The 17181-nt window shown below is 39.6% G+C and overlaps 1 protein-coding gene across 4 annotated transcripts; it reads right to left on the minus strand.

Annotated features, from left to right (window-relative positions):
• Window positions 1-1241: 1241 nt before the first annotated feature.
• On the minus strand, window positions 1242-16708 carry LOC120895903 (transient receptor potential cation channel subfamily A member 1). 4 transcript variants are annotated; one of them, XM_040299637.1, is made up of 16 exons: window positions 16629-16708; window positions 14317-14501; window positions 14081-14245; window positions 9850-10097; window positions 7564-7759; window positions 6368-7474; window positions 5872-6186; window positions 5603-5713; window positions 5018-5125; window positions 3987-4184; window positions 3468-3890; window positions 2319-2435; window positions 2093-2255; window positions 1746-2024; window positions 1541-1671; window positions 1242-1412 (listed from the first exon to the last, which is right to left on the minus strand). In XM_040299637.1, the coding sequence occupies exons 2-16, from the start codon at window positions 14437-14439 to the stop codon at window positions 1242-1244; spliced, it is 3855 nt and encodes a 1284-aa protein (XP_040155571.1). In that variant the 5' UTR covers window positions 14440-14501; window positions 16629-16708. The 4 variants fall into 4 exon arrangements, with proteins under 4 accessions (XP_040155571.1, XP_040155573.1, XP_040155572.1 ...); XM_040299639.1 differs by lacking the exons at window positions 5603-5713; window positions 16629-16708 and having other exon boundaries at window positions 14317-14439; XM_040299638.1 differs by lacking the exons at window positions 5018-5125; window positions 16629-16708 and having other exon boundaries at window positions 14317-14439.
• Between the last annotated feature and the right edge of the window lie 473 nt (window positions 16709-17181).

A 17181-nucleotide genomic window follows, 5' to 3' on the forward strand; every position in this document is an offset into this window, starting at 1 on the left:
GACCCGCTACGGTTCGAACGATCGTTTTCTCCGATCTCTATCGATTTTCAACAACCCCTACCACTTGTTTGACTTCAATGTCCGAGTGTTACTTAGACTTAGACAGACCATTATTTTTTTAGAATAGCTGTTTGAGTCGATGCACTTTTGAAGTCGTCTCATAATTTGCCTATCTCGGGTCAAAGGTCAGCAACAACAATGACATGGTAGCTGAGTTCCACGCAAGTCGCTATAATGACGAGCTATATGAGATGTACGGCGATCTCACTGTCTTGCAGCGTATCAAGCTCACCAGGCTCCGGTGGGCTGACCATGTTGTACGTATGGAAACAGACGACCCAGTTCGTATAGTCTTTTTAGGCCGTCCACAAGGACAAAGAAGGCGTGGTAGGCCCAAATTGAGGTGACAGGATGGCGTGGAGGCGTCCGCCATTAAGGCCGGGGTAACGGACTGAAGACGATGGTGCGAGACCATGAGCGGTTACGAACACTGATGCAGGTCAAGAGCGGTTGTAACGCCGGATAAGTAAGTAAGTAAGTATTTGAGTCTAACGTAGTCAACAGGAGTTGGAGTCAGAAATTAAATGCCTGACCACAATAACATTGCAGCGTGCATGTCCGGCCGACTCCGACTCCGAACGACTCCGACTCCGAACGACTTCGAGTCCGAACAACTCCTACTTTGGACAACTCCGAACGACTCCGGGCGACTCCTGATGACTCCGGACTACTCCGTGTGACTTCAGTCGATTCCAGACGATTCCGGCTCCGGATAATGCTGTGCGGACCTACCTTCCGGAATCACATAAAAATAAATGAACAACTATTCATTATTTGTAGCGCTAACTCATGTTTTTATTTATTTTCATCACATTTATAATATAGTAGCTCTACTAACAACATCAATGTGCCGCGTGCAAACGTTACTGTAGTAAAAGGGGTAAAAATAGTATCTTCAATAAAAATACATCATTTTGTGGTCTATGCATACAATTCGTTTCTGCCAGTTTCATCACACATAAACATGGATGCTGAAATGATAATGTTACATATCTACATACGCACACACGCGTACACATACACACAAACACGCGCGTACAAGCTCTGTGTATTCTTTTTATGATTAGTTTGAAATGAAACGGTTATGAAAACCGCCCAGTTAGGTTCATATTCATTGCGGCTCTCAAGATGCATCAGCGGATTGAACGAACAATTGACTATGAACTTCACTTTAGATGCGTTCACTTGCCAATAGATTTGTTGAAGCTGAGGGTGGCACCTAGTTTCTTGCGTATTCTCGGCGATGACCAGCGCGATGATCGAGTCCCGGTCAATAGCCCGCTGGACGCCTTCAGATCGCTTGTCGAGACACCTTCATCGACGTCATCTGCTTCGGTTTTTATCTCCATTTTCTGAGTAATAAGTCAATACAATCGATAGGGAGAGAGAAAGAGACAGAGAGAGAGAGGGAGAGAGAAAGGGTGTTTGTGTTGGTGTTATGCTCTAGTACACATACATCAACGTTAATCGCATTACGTACCTGTACGATCAACCGAAGCAATTGATGTTGTGCATCCAGGGCTGTACCAATGTCACGCAGTTTTCGTTTCTGCTTCTCCAACTCAACCGCTACGTAGTCTTCCGTGTTTTCCAGTACATAATCGATACCACCTATATGAATGGCGATATATCATTGCCGGCTACCAGTACAGCGTGATGTCGCGCTGGTAAAGCTAATACGGTACCTTTGTAATCATCCGTGAAAGGATTGCAGAACCACTTACGCAGGACGGAATCGAGGAAGCCAAGTTTACACTTTTTCTCGTTCGGATACTCGATCAGCTCCATTTTGTCAACCATCTCGAGCCACATCTGGGGCAGCTTGCGCTCCAGCTCCGTGTGCAGTACCACCTGCATGGCAAGCCGCTTGAGTTGGGCATTGCGACGAACCGATTCGATGTCACCAACCGCCAAACCGATCAGCAGATTCATCAACAGAATCGGCATAAGGATCATGAACAAACCTGCGCAACAAAAATTGTATTAGCCCGTGTACGTCTGCACACTTGCCTGCGTCGTTCACATCACTTACAGAGTATAACAAACGAAGGGAAAGGAAAGGGTAGATCTCCCACGTGGTACGGTTGCACGTACGTGCCGACGAAATCCATCTCACCCAGCATCATCGAAAAGGTCCGCACCAGAGACATAGGTATCGATGAGAAGGACAGATGATTCACTTGAGGCTCAGACACCTGAACGGTTTAAAGGGACGCTTTAATTACAATCGCACGAACCGAATAGCCAACAGTACGTACCTTCGACAGCAGAATGTAAAATGCCAACCCAAATGCGATGATCAAAATGCTGAACACAATCAGGACCTTGATAAGCGTTTGAAGGATTTCCAGAAACATGACCACGTATATACCAATCTAAAAACAAACAAACATACAAAACCGGGACAAAGAAGAAGACAAAAAATTAATAACCGTTCCGTTGCTGCTGTCGTGGCGTGTAGAATGGTGAAGGAATGTTTGAAGCTATCGTTTCCTTCGACAAATACCGTCCGAAAGCCATTTGCCTTTATTACATTTTACTTTCACAAACACTTCCTTCGCATGGCTGTGAGGAACACACATACCACTGATTGGTGAGAATGTAGCAAAACACGTCGCAAAAAACACGTACTTTTGGCAAAACAAGTATATGAACTGTGTAGGAAAAGTCATACCAGATAGTAGTCTGAATTGATGGCCCATTAGTTTATACATGGTTTTAATAAACAAGAAAATTTAATAAAAAAAATTTCGTTGCAAACAGTAGAAACATATAAAACATATGATCATATCTAGATATTTTGTAGTTGATAACTATAAAAAATATTCATATTCTACAATGGTAATACAGAAAAAACACTGCAAAGCAAGAAATAACCAACATTTTCAACAGACAAATAAATGAATAAGTGTCCAATGCATTGATTCAACTGTTTTATGACTTTAAAGCAGGCTGCTGTCTTCATCATTGTATCCGTTTAAAAATCGTTGTTTGGTATAAAATTGGTATAAAGAACGGCCAAAGCAAGCATCAGCTTCTGCACGATACCGTAAATTGGGAGCACCAGGATAATCTATAATAGAGAAAAATGTAAAGAATTTCCCAAACGTATCCTTTTCAGTGTAGCTCTTGCGTTATATACGATGCTTGACGTCAATGTTTCCAAATCGGTTGCCACGAACGGAACGGTCCTAGCGTACACGTGTTTATGTCATGCTCATTGGTTCTATGTTGCTTTTTAGTGATTTCAGTGTAGGTTTGATGTTGGAGCAACTTTAACTGTACGGATTGATTGAAAACATTCATTTGATGGCTCACACTGCTAGTAAGCAGTGGAGCAAATACACCAAACCTCAAATGTGACAATGTTGTCAACGATTAAGGAATGAAAAATGAAAATTACTTACCTGGTCAAATCGTTGGAGAAACAACAGCAAATTGAACCATGACAGAAAGACAGTTATCGAAGCCGCCGAATAGTTGATACTGAAGCACATCCCACTAGAAAACATGGGCCAAATCATAATCAGTGCCGACGTATACAGTATCCACGAGATGAAGTTGTTCGGCTCGAGTAAGTAGTGCCACTTTTGTTGGTAAACCTGCACCAGCTCACGCAAAGCATTGACGACAATATAGATAATTATACCGATCCCGGAGACAAGCGTCGTGGTTGTGACTTCCATCTGTTCCTCAATCGTAGGTGGTGCTACGGAGGAGCTCACATTAGCCACGGTACCCAAATTGTATCCCTTCGAACGGGCTATTGTTGAGCGGAGTGCCAGTATATGTTGCCCACTGTCCACCGGTGTACCTGCTGCTTGTGTGTGCTGCAAAGCATGTGAGATGAATTTTTAATAAGTCTTAAAACGCAGCCTTCCTCGAAACTGGCTCAGTTTCTCAGCTTCCGTTTCCCGGTTTCTTACATTTCCATCCGTATGCCCGATAGGAGTAGCGTTGCGCATCAGCTGGGACGTGAACAGTGTCACGAAAAACAAAAACACACTGTAGAACAGCAAGTTGGCTAGGTGAAAGTATTTGCCGTAGGAGTTCCACTTCATTTGCAAGTACTTTTGACTGAGGGGATGGGCCAGTAACTCCACACGACCGTGTGCCACCATGGCCTGGCGAGCGGTGGCGTGAAAATTGCGGCAGACGCAAGAAGATCGTCATGCGGCAAGGTAATATCAACAGGAAGTGGCGTGAATAAAAGATTAATTAAATTACTTCAAGCACGAACTGATGAGGTTTTGAAAGCCACCAATATTACGGAGACACTGACTGTGCAAACAGCAAACACGAACAATGCACTACAAATAAGGGCACGTAAGCTGTAAGAAGCTGGACGGAACGTTCGAGGTGGATAAACTAGAACGGTAGTTCGTTGCAGACAAAACCCTGTGCAAAGGTTAATGCCGGTGTCATCGTATCTCAAAAGTTTGATACACTTCGGTTTTACTTTGATCGCGTTTCCCTTACCTTAAATAGATCGGATGATCTGGAATTTGGGTCGATGAGTAGGAACGTGTCTTTATCTTGAAACAATGTTCTTTTCCTTGCAAATATATGTTCCAAATTAATGATTTGTTATTTTATACATGATAATTGAATGGTGTATTTGTAAAAATTTCATGTTTTTTTTACGTTATTATGTATCTACTTATCGTCAAATTTGAACTCTTACGAGTGACATTTTGAATAAATTCATAGCACACATAAAAACATCTAAACAAAGGTAAAACATGTTACCATTTGTTAATGGCATGAGTCATCCGTTGTTGCAGAAATTTAAAATAAAACATTTAAAGCATTTCATGGAACCTTAAAGCACACTAAAAAAATAGGAAAAATCCCTTACCGAAGATTTGCCACAAAACTAAAACCATCTTTAATACTGGCCTTGATACACATACAGGTACGACATACATTCATTACCTTTAAGCGAAAAATAACTCACATTAACAACATGCAAAGGTTGTGGGCGCCATTTGGGATCGTTCAAAGTTTTCCGCATTTCTGCAATGCCCTCTTGTGACTTTTGGTACGCGTGAAATGAATATTTGATCTAAAGTAAATTAAATAAAAATGAACAAATCATATACTCTCAATTTAACGAGCGACAAATAACACACTCTTGCTTGCTTGAAAAGTGCTAAAGTGTTAATCATTCCAAGCTTCGTACACATTTTCTACGCAAAATGCTTCTTTTTTCTTCAGATATTAGTGTCATTCAAAACGATCGTGACGTTACAACGATAAACGCATGCAAAATGCATACAGTCAGCTAGGCAGACGAAACAGCCGAGGATGATTGAGCGGGACCGGCTGACAAATGGTGCGTAATTGCTACCTTCGCTGTGCCATGCAACACAAAGCGTTCGCTGTGCTGCCGATTCCGAAGTTGATGCCATGTGACAAGCTAGCCATGCCAATGAGAGCAAGCATAATGGTATAATGACTGAAATTTTGCAAAATATCATGCAGATCCTGATCCAGGCAAACCATGCAAAAGCACAGCGTGCCAAGGTTAGTAGCCGCTTACATTCAACGCGGGAAGCGGAATCGGTTTCGATATCTGGACGGCTTCTCCGGTGCGAGCGTCCATTTGCGCGTACAGTGCTGGACACTGCAGACAGCTAAACGAGTATCGAATCTGTTTGTGAGAAGGGTTTTATTAGAACGCTTGCAACACAGCTGGTAGCCTTTTATTTAGACCATTTCCCGTGTGCCCGTGCCCGTGAGCCACGTGCGGAAGAGTGTTTGCTGAAAAGAAATTAATTAACCGACTGGAGTCAGTCGTATCGTACTTACGTAGAAGCTTTTCGAGTCCTTCTTGCAGTTAGCCTTGGTGATGCAATTGTCCTGTACGGCTTCAAAAACACGCGGCATCGAAGCGATCAGTGCGAGCGTTACGCACGGATGTTTGTCCGATTTGAGTGCCATCACCTCGCTGGAGCGCTCCTCGTGGGTTGCCATAGCCAGGGCCGCTTCGGGATACTTGTAATAAATCGCATAATCGATAGCGCTCATGTCCATGTAATTGTGTAGCAGTTTACAGCCAAGACTTAGCAGTAGTATCACCGCATTTGGTTTATTCTCCATCGTCGCTAAATGCAGCGCTGTATTCTAAGTAGAATAGTGAGAATCGAGAGCAACTTTCATCTTGAGTAGGCGTGAACGCCTTGCATATATCAAATTTTGAATCTCGTGAATTGCATATATCGATTGCGTTTAACCAAACAAAATATTAAGCTAACATGTAAGGGTAGGCCAAAACCCGTCATCTTCGCATACCCATCCTACTTACCCCATCTTTGTCGACCTGATCCAACAGGTGCGAATGGACGGAATGCAGCAGCTCGATCGTCTGCCTGTAACCAGACATTGCAGCCAGATGAAGTGGATTGCGTCCATTGTGGTCCCGGTGTAGCAGTGCTCCTCGATTCAGCAAAAGCTGGACGACCCTTGTGTGACCCTGCTGCGACGCAATATGCAACGGGGTGAGTCCTTCGCCATCGCTTTCGTTGATGATAAACGTCCCCTTTTCGGAGTCGAGCAGCTGGCGTACGGTGTTGTATCGTCCGTAGCGCGCTGCAAAGTGCAGTGGGCTCTCGTTGTTATTGTTCTTAAGATTAATGCACGCTCCTAGCCGGATCAGGTTCTCCAGCGACCGTATGTGGCCTTCGCGGCTAGCGTAGTGCAGCGGCGAACAACCGGCGTCGTCCTTCTCGTTCAGCAGCTGCAACAGATAAATCTCGGACTGTGTGCGACAAACCTCTTTCGCAAACTCGTCCAAACACCCACCGTTCATAATGACCAGATGTAGGACGTTCCGTGAGTTGGCGTCCTTTAGGCTAATGTTTGCGCCCAGCCTAATCAAGGCCATCACGGTGCGCCAGCCACCGCGTGACGAGGACAGCAGCAAGGGTGAGCGCTTCTCCTTATCCATCGCATTGATATCGGCACCCTCCTTCACCAGATACTCGACAATTTCCGGATGGTCAAACATGGCGGCACAGTGTAACGGAGTCATCTTCTGGATGTCAGTGCAGTTCAAACTGATACGCTTCTCGAGTGGTTGCATACGAAACATGAGCTTCACTATCTCAATCGCCCCTTGGGCAGCCGCCAGATGAACCGGCGTTGAGAGGTCGTGCTGTTGCGTCGAAATTTTTGCACCAGATTTAAGACACAGCTCCACCGCCTTAATGTCGCCACCGTGCACGGCCGAATGTAGCGGCACGTTGCCTTCCGAGTCGTAGAAGGAAATCATCTCCTCCCTGGTACAACCCTTCGATTCACCCCACTGGAAGAAGACCTCCATCGTTTTGGAGCTGGCGTTTTTAGCGGCCTCGTGTATTGGGTAGTATCCGTTGTTGCAGGGTTTCCTTGGACACGCTCCAAACTCGGATATCTACATGCGTAAATGTCATCAAGCAGAAAGGCAATACGTTTAAGGTGCAATAAATACAACCTTCGCAACAAGAACACGAGAGCTCTTACCAATATTCTAGCACACTCTTCGTTGTCGTAAATGGCCGCCAAATGCAAGGCCGTTCTGCCGTGTTCTCCGCCCTGCTGTATGTCGATTACTTCTCGATATTTACCCATCACCTGCAGAGCGTGCACTTTGTTCTGCTCTGTAGCAAGATGCACTGGAGCGAGCTTCTTTTCGTTCAGTACATTCGTTGCCACCGGACTGTCGAGTATTAGGCAATTGGATAGTGGATCACGATTTAGATGTTATTGTTTTAATCATAATTAAGTTGGCCTGATTGAACTTGATGAAGCTTAAACTTGTTGTATGGCAAAATATGCCTTAATAATTAAATTGGTGCTTTACTATTTATTGGTACTTTACTAAGGGATTTGACTTGAAGAAACTATAAAATTACGACCATTAATGAAAATTAAGACATTTTCTTTGTCTTAAGGATGTTTTTTTAAGTCTTATGCCATTGAATCAAAACGAATACAAAATATATAAACTTACAAAGCATATGATCACAAATATACTAGAAAAACTATAGTAATTATGAATGATATGCAAAAATTGCAAAGCATCGTTATTATATCATACACATTCATATTTAAGGTAATGAAGTTTTAGCCTTCGCACGCATTCAGTGTCGACATATGGCTTAGGTTGAGGAGCGTTGGCTTTGGCTAGCATAATAACATAGTTGCAAATTACATAGCTCAATTGCAAAGAGTTCAATCCTATGATTAATACTTCATTAAATAATAAGGTACTATAATAAGATAGCCGACGCCATCGTTTACATCTTATTTAAAGAAACAACCATTTTCGGACATAAAGGTAAATTTACCAATATTAAATATATGTTTAAATTATTGTCATAAATCAAACGAAAATAAGCAGACAAATTGAATAATCAACAAATTCCCGAATCCTAACAAATGCCTAAGTGAATAGATGGATTAAGTTCACTTAGGGTAAACGTACCTATAGTGGTGCTGGTACCAATAGTGGTGGTATTGCACTAAAATGCGTCTCATACGAATAATTAACAGTAATTAAGTTATTTATGATAGTGTGACATGTTTTCTGTCCTTTTAAAAAGGGTTTACAAGTTAAATGGGGCCATTCCGTTACATAGTGACCGAAAAATTCATTATTTTGTAAATTGTGTCAACATTTTTCCAAAATCTTTAGGATTTCATAACGAATCTCATATCATTGTTAACGTTCTACATTACCACATAACAACGCAATTATTAGTTTTTTAACATAATTGTTAACAAATGATATTGTTTATTATAATTATTTGCCTTTTGACCAAATTTACGTGATTTTAAGTGTTTTTTACCATAGTGCCATTATAGGTACGCAAAATAGGCATGTTCCTACAGTGCTCTTAGTTATAAAATCAATAAAAACAGGAAATTTTAGGTTTAGATTTAAGATGTGGGTTGACGAAAGGTGTCATACAGTATTTAAGTCAATATTTTAATTAACCAAATTCATACATTTTTTACGATCAAATTATGTAAGAAATCGAAATAATGACAGTGATCCTTGCTATTTATACGAAAATAGCTTCAAAATTAAGCTCCATTGATAGTATACACTGTTTTGAGGCATATTTGTTTACCACCACTATAGGAACACAATACGACGACTATAGGAACCATACCACCATTATAGATACAACGAAGCAGTCACAAAAATATGTTTTTTTTTTTTGAAAAATTTGATGTGTTTCATGGTAAAAATGGTTGTGATTGCAAAGATAAACATATTCCAATTGCTATTTGTTAAAATATTCATGAATTTACCTTCATGACACTTTAAATCCATTAAAACACATCGGTACCACTACAAATTGTACCACTATTGGTACATTTACCATATAGAAAAATTAATATTATTTTTTTATCAAATTTTCTGTAAGAGCAATATGTTAGAATAAACAAAAGGACTGAACGAATCTGATGAAATATCCATTAAGAAGATTTAGATAATTTAATTATTGTTTTTAAATCATAAGTAAATAATAGTTCCATAGTTATTGTACATTAATGTTTGAATGAGCTGTGCAATTTCCATGCACTTTTTAATAAAATTTAGAAATGTAAGGCTGGTATACGAAAACAAACCAACCGACGGGTTTATGAGATGCGTCCTAAACGACAAACTTTCATCCGAAACTTTTAATTCCATAACAAAACAATGCACCGCTTATTTCAAAAGCCAGAACGCGCTCTTATCGCTCCAAACGTGTGCAAGCAGCTGAAAGATTAAGCATAGCTTTATTATATACTTACATTTTCAACAGAAATTCCAGCGCATCCAACGAATCGTTTTCGACTGCCGTATGAAGCGGTGTGTTTCCAACCATGTCCTGTGCATTCAAGTTTCCGCCTTGGCCGTGTATGAAGGTAAGGATGTTAACTCGATTCCGTGCAGCCGCCTGATGGGCAGCCGTGCGTCCCTTGCTATCCTTCACCGAAAGTCGGTTATTGTCCCCTTCATACAGGCGTATGAATTCCTCTAGATTACCGGCTTCTGCCGCCTGTTCAAAGTTTCGTAGAAATATTATTTAGAAAGCATTTCACTCTCTGGTATCAACTCCACTCTCCACTCTCTTGTGTGGTACCCAATTTGATTTAATATTACACAATTACGAGATTTATGCACAATATTTAACAATTATTGTTTTGTGTGTTGATACAATGAAGCTGCATCTAAAATACTAATGGAACTTAGTAGACAGTAATCAACTTGTATTGTTTCAAAGAAACAACTGCATCCAGCAATCAAATTTTAATTGAATAAACAGAGCTAAATCTGTTGAATTTGCCACAAAACTTTCTTTAACTTCACCAACGCTACCATACATCCAACCCACAGCATGTTACCCTTTCAACACATAAAATATAAATAAGTCTTATCGCTTCAATGGACTGACCCTCAGAAAGGAAAACGAACTACGCAAGGTGTTTTTCATTGTATCAATCCAGCAAAGTTTCACCCTCGGCGTTTCGGTGTACGGTGCAGTTTTGTGCTTCTTTTCGTATTTTTCACCCATGCTTCACTTGTTCGATCACATCAACTAAACAACCAAAATGGTTCAACCGACGTTCATCAACTGAGCGCTTTAATAGTTGCGTTCTATGTATCACTCGAACGAATAAACTAACATTATATGGATGACATCTTTCATGTGTTAATGATAAAAGTAGATGTCACTTCGCGTTTGCTGTGTTGCGATAAAGCTACCTTCCACCCAATGCCTTTTCGGGAGAAAGTATAACCCTTTCCAGAATACATTTTATTGAATGTTTACTTTGTCCAAGGAATGCCCACCATTGGTAACAAAGCAACGCATTATCTAACTGTTCGTGTGTCCGTAGATATGCCAAACCTATCGCTATGTTGTACGCTGCTGTCATCGGTGGAAATGCTTGGCGATTTAATTCCCAAATCGAACCAGGCGTGAAGTGATGCGTGCCTATCGGTAGGATCGCCAATGCAAACACGACAGTCAGATGGTCGGATGAGTCGCGTATTGATTGTATGATAATTGAACTGTATTGAGTGATAAGCACGGAAAGTCAATCGATTTCACCATGAAGCATTGAAAGCAAAACAACCGTTTTGAAACGAATCAACCTGGTGCGGAACATTTCTACCAGTAATTTCAACCAAATCTTCAAATCAAAGACGTTGTTTACGTTCCGCTTGACGAGCATAAGAAATTACATCGTACCAGGCGTCTCCATTGCAACCACGGTATACACTCACACGGTGCGATGGGTTAGTTAACTTTTCATTCGTATGATTTTACAAATAAAAGTGCATGTGTAGTCAAAAGCTGCATTTAATTTATTTCTGCTTTGCTAAACTACACTAACTACCAATACCGTTCGATAGTAACCTGCAATACTTCCTCCGCATTAATGCGTGCGCTTCCTTGAAGGCGCAGTACTCGGCTCCAGTTGACGGGTATTTTCAGTGGTGTTGCGATCGTGAACCCGTTCCGTTGTGCACAGTTGCGCCACATATGTCGTAGAGATTTGCGTGTATACATAGCAACAGATAACATCAGATTAGCTGCACTTGAAGTGTAGTATAGGATGATGGGTTCAATTACTCGCTGAAACCTACAGTGATTCCGGTGAGCACTTGAACAAGGATACACTGAAGCACTAGAGCTCTAAGTAAGCTGTGTTGATCGATGAAGGATTTTTTAGATCACAGCTCCACAAACAGATGACAATAATATTCGTAAATCTGGAATAAATTGGCACTGGGTATAATGGTACTGTTGAGATCGAGCTCCACGCGTGTTCAAACAAAACTCTGTTTAATGTTTTAAGTAACGTTTCGTTGTACTGCGTTACTGTTGTACTTCGTTGATTTGTGAAACATCTTATGTTACTTATGTAAGCTTAAAGCATGTTTTGTTTTAAAGTATTATGTTTATCTAAGTTTTGACACTGATTACCTATTCTTAAAAGTACTACGAAGATTAGAGTCACAAAAGGCTAACACAATTTCACCGAATTAAGTTAGTCGTAGGTAAGAGATAAGGCCGTGTAAATACGGTTTGTTTGCCGGATAGACTATCGCACCGCCTCTAGTTAAGTATTTATTACCGCTGCTATTTTAACTTTACGCCAATTATTGAGGTTTTTTATTCTCTTGAAAGCTGTAATCAACTTATTGCTATTGCTATAAATCGTAAGCGACCACTATGTTACAGGTTTGGTAATTGATCTATCTTCTATTTGGTATACCTACGAACAAAGTTGTAACTTAACATCGCCAAATTTCCTGTATCCGTCAATCTAATTCATCAAGCTCAATTAACGAATTGTCATTTACTATACGAAGCTGCGGTCGAACTTTCCGGATAGTGACAATTAATTAAATCAATTTAAAAAGTCAGAATTAAAAGTTAGGTTCACATTATCAAAGTTTCAATAATAGCTGATAAAAAAAACTGATAAGACTAGCAAAGATTTTTTTAGGAAAATGTTTTAAACACTTTGAAACTATTTATTATGTTTAGAAGTAAATTGTACAGTTCCTTTATTTACACTTAACTATATAAAATAATAAAAAAATGTTGAAATAGTCATGAAATTCCAATGGATATGAAATATAAAACATTAAAAAGTATAAAAATTTAAAAATGAAAATAAAATGATAAATTGTAAAAAAGGACTATACATTATTACATTTCATGAAATTCATTTAACTTCGAAATTTTCTAAAACACATAACTTCCTGAATTGTACTTCCTGCATTCAAAATTATTGATTCGTAGTATTATTCGTAGCATAAACGCAAATATAAACGCACTTTTTATTTATTCCGCATATTAGCTTGTAGGGATTATGGATGGGAGTCGTAAAAGCTCATCGCATCTATATCTTTATCAATCTTTATCTTTCAATCTTTATTGCCCCATTTCGCTTGATTTTAGATGGTTCATTTCAGTACAAAGCACGAAGTTTACTACTTTCATTTCAAATACAGGACATATATCACAACATAACACTTCCATTGAAAATGTTGATATTTGCCACTACTGCCACACTGAATAAGATGTGCGATGGTTTGATCCTTTAAGTAATAAACCGTTACACACGAATGGTTCCGAATTTTCACTTTCTCATCAAACACATCGGCTAAGATCGCGGACAACACTAGACTGAGACCACACCACCCAGCGAATAGGTGTTTTATAGGACCGGACGTCTTTCCATAAGGATTACCAAGGATGCTGAGAGAGCCAAGTAAACAGAGAGCGAGCAATAAGGGCTACCTCCGTACATCCATTCAAAAAAAAGTAGCAGCTTTGTAAAAGCACGAGAAACGAATGAAGCTCGAGAGTAAAACCCTCTTTGCTATCAATCAAAGAGTGTCCTTTGCCATTGCTTGTGGTTAAAATCGGAGAGCTCTGATGATGCACCTGAAACGTTCGTACCGACGAACGCTGCACGAAGTATCGTAGGTAGATCGTACGAAATGGTTCCTAGGTATAGAATCAACCATTCGGAAACATTGGAATGGCATTGAATCGTTTCACTGCGGGAAAGCCATCAGAACAGATATGGTATAAAATTAAATTTCGAAAGGGGGGAAAGTAAAAAGTACTCCACTTTAGTCCCGGAGGAAGTGGACTGTCTAGCACGCGTGATACATTTTTTAAATTTACTTCTGGGAATATACTGACCCTACTCAACGGTAAGGACCTTATGTAAAGCATTTTAAGCAATCAGTTATATGACATGCATCCATTAGCTTCACGCGATCGGTTGAAGTTTGAACAAGTTTGGGGAACACAGGGGAACACGATTAAAAATGAAACATGTTCAATTTGACCTTTACATAAAACTGAGGCAAATGGATTACTATAATTTAAATGTGCGGTTACAGTGTACCGTGATTCATTTATGCAGACAAAATATGTAACGATACGCAACCATTGGAAATGGGAGTTGTTGCTTGAGTACATTTAGCAAAGCGTTTTAACATCTTACTCACCCTTAGAATCCGGTATGGGCTATCGCTAAGTAAGCATACTTCGGCCTCAGCCGGCTGTGTTAAGATGGCTTGCAGTTCATTATTATCGTGTGCATTGATTTGATTCACCTTTGTGTTTTGAATACCATGGCCAGTTGGAAGCTTCAGCCGGGATAGAAGCCAACTCTGGAAGATGTTTTGATGCGTTATAAAATTTCGCTGTTCATTGGCAATGTTTTCGCTTGCTAATGCTTCACCTTGAAGGCTTGAGTTTGTTGAAGATCTTCTTCTTCGTGGTTGACTTCGCATGTTGGATGATTGTGATCCGTATCCGATCGAACTGATCTAGGACTATGAATTAAGTACAGCGGAGTAGGCATCGTTTATTGAAGTGAGCAATGCTCTTACGCATCATACAAAACTTTTAACATTTGACAATTAGCTGTGGTAGGTAAAATGTTTACAAAAATAGCAGTTATTCCATTGATTACATATGTCCGAATATTCGCATACTTGAGATGTACTGTTTTATTGTTTCAATAATTATAGCGAAATAGTATTATGGGGAGGGTGTACAGTCAGCATGTTGTTATTTACATTTTTGTTTATCTTTTCGGAACGAGGCAAAAACATCTCTATAAAAAATCGAGTTCTTCCTGAATTCAAAGATTTTCCGACTGATACTTCAAAATATTACAATTTCCTTAACGCCTTTTTGTCCCCTCAACACTATACATCTGTATAAAAGCAATTAAAGATGTCCTTTATTTCGTAGAAAAATTTGATTCCTTAAAAGGACATTACACTACAGATGGATGAATAAGTATTTGTTCATTTGTATAAATTGCAGCATAAAAATTCATTTAAAATGATTGCCAATTTTGTTCAACCATGGAAATATATGTGAATGAGTTTGATAGCTGTTAGTTTATTAGATTACAAAATATATATACGATTTTTAGTGAGGCTACTGCTGTAGCAAAACATCAATACAAACTTTTTCGTGTGCTGATAAATCACTCAATTTTGATGGGAATAAAACTGTTCAAACCAAACAGCGGTTGAATTGATAAGTACCGTAGGGACACTATCACTTTCAAACAATAAATATTAGTTTTTTTAGTTTAAACGTTGCCATAGCGGCACAATCGAAGCACAAAACTGTGGAACCTGAAGAGGTGTTTCCTACTTTTCTGGAAACCCCAGAAAATAGGAATAATTGGTTTGATATCCATAAAATAGGATGGATCGAGATTACAGAAGCAGATGCGTTATCTAAGAAACATGTGTGCCATATGATTTACATAAAAATTGATATGATAAAGCTTTGCGCATAGTGGCTGCCACGTGAGATCACAATTCATCAAAAAACCGTGTCACAAGTTATTGAATAAGATTGTTGCCCCATCCACCGTGCGCTTCAGATCTTGCCTTAGGGACTATTCTCTATTTGTAGAACTAGAATTTTTTTTTTGCTGAAAAGAAATTTAGGACCAATGATGAGGACATTGCCGAAAAAAGGCCTATTTCGAGCCGAAAAAAATTTTTTAAAAAAAGGTATCAAAGTTATAAAAGATCACTATAAACGCTTAAATGCCTTCGAAGGCAATTCATCCTACCTCCAAGTAATTCAAATAGAAAAAGTGTGATAAAGTAAAGTTAACAATTGTTTGTACCAGAAATTTTCATACGCTTTTATGACACATAATTTTACAATCAGATAGCCTAAATTTAACTGATATCATATCAGTTGCATGCATGGTTTGATTTTTTTTATTAGTCCATGATGAGACCAGCAATTAGGCTATTTACTTTACAGGTCCACCTTTTTGTAATAACATACATCGATATTTTATAACTGTGGCTCATCTCGAACTTAATAATTGTATCTCAAATAACTATTTTTCATTACTTTATTCATGAAAATTTTCACTCAAATATTTCAACATTACTTTAACGCAATCCGCAATTTCATGGTCAAGTTGAACACGAATTAACATTTTCACCATGGCATTACTGGACGCAATTATGTGAATTTTTTTGTGATTCAAATTAATTGGTGTTTTATTGCGGTTAGTAATTAATACCACACACGTCACGCTAACTACATATGTCAATCCTTCGTAAGGAATTGCTGAAACGTACTGGTCAATTAGTATGATTCTGTTTTGCGTTTAAGTTGAATCCTTTGTGTAGAAAGGCTTTCATTGCAATATTAAAAGTACACAATTTGTTCCATGAAACCGTAATATTTTGTAAATCAATTTTACATATTATCACCAAACGCATTAACACAGGATCTTTTTTATACGAAGTAACGGCCACGGGCGTAATTGCTTAAGAAAACTGAATTTAACACAGAAATGTAACTCATTTATAACGACACAACACTTTAATAACGATTGGATTTAACGATCACCAGTGTAGGAACACTGTAACACCAAACAGCAGTTAAAATCGTCATCTTTTCACATAATCCTTGTGTTCTGATCCATCGATGTCCATCGTACTAATCACAATCACATGTGACTTTACAACACTTTACAACACAAAGCTGCAGTATATTTACAGCAAAGGATTATACTCTGGTTGTTCCAAGTTGATACGATATCATCCATGCACTCCTCTCACACGTTCGGCTTGTCCAACGGCTGACGGAATACTGTTGCAACAGCACCGGAACGAGTTAAATTAAGCAAATGATTAGAGCGAGGCGAGAAAGTGCCAGTCTTCTGCAATAATCCACACAGGGGACAGGAAACAGTTGGCTCGGTGTGTGTGCGTAGCAATGTGGGGAAAACAAAACTAGTGGAAACCCCTCCTCTTTCGAGGGTGGGTCGAATGGTGGCCATTCTTTGGAGGGCAAACATACAGCGATGAAAATGTGGTACAGCGTGGTTAAAGCTCCATACTGACGTACCCTCCCATTCGCACGTTGTACTCTGTGCTGACGTGTTTAGGTTAACATTTCACAGCCCAGATACTGTTGATTCCTCCGTGGCTGGGGAGAGTCACGCGGAGGAATAGTCATGGAAGATAAACCACACGCGTCGCAAAGAAAACATCATTTAGCGCCTGCTGCTACAAAATCGTTTTGCTGTCTATATTCCTCGCCAAGTTGG

The sequence above is a fragment of the Anopheles arabiensis genome, chromosome 2 (genome assembly GCF_016920715.1).
Source record: "Anopheles arabiensis isolate DONGOLA chromosome 2, AaraD3, whole genome shotgun sequence".
NCBI classification, from domain to species: domain Eukaryota; kingdom Metazoa; phylum Arthropoda; class Insecta; order Diptera; family Culicidae; genus Anopheles; species Anopheles arabiensis.

Bases quoted from the DNA above. Each gene is read 5' to 3' on its own strand.
- LOC120895903 (XM_040299637.1), bottom strand. From the start codon at position 14,439: ATGCCTACTCCGCTGTACTTAATTCATAGTCCTAGATCAGTTCGATCG. The intron at 7,760-9,849 runs GTAAGTATATAA...AATACTCGACAG, and splicing joins CTGGAATTTCTGTTGAAAAT to TCCGGTGGCAACGAATGTAC. The intron at 6,187-6,367 runs GTAAGTAGGATG...TATTCTACTTAG, and splicing joins ATCAGGTCGACAAAGATGGG to AATACAGCGCTGCATTTAGC.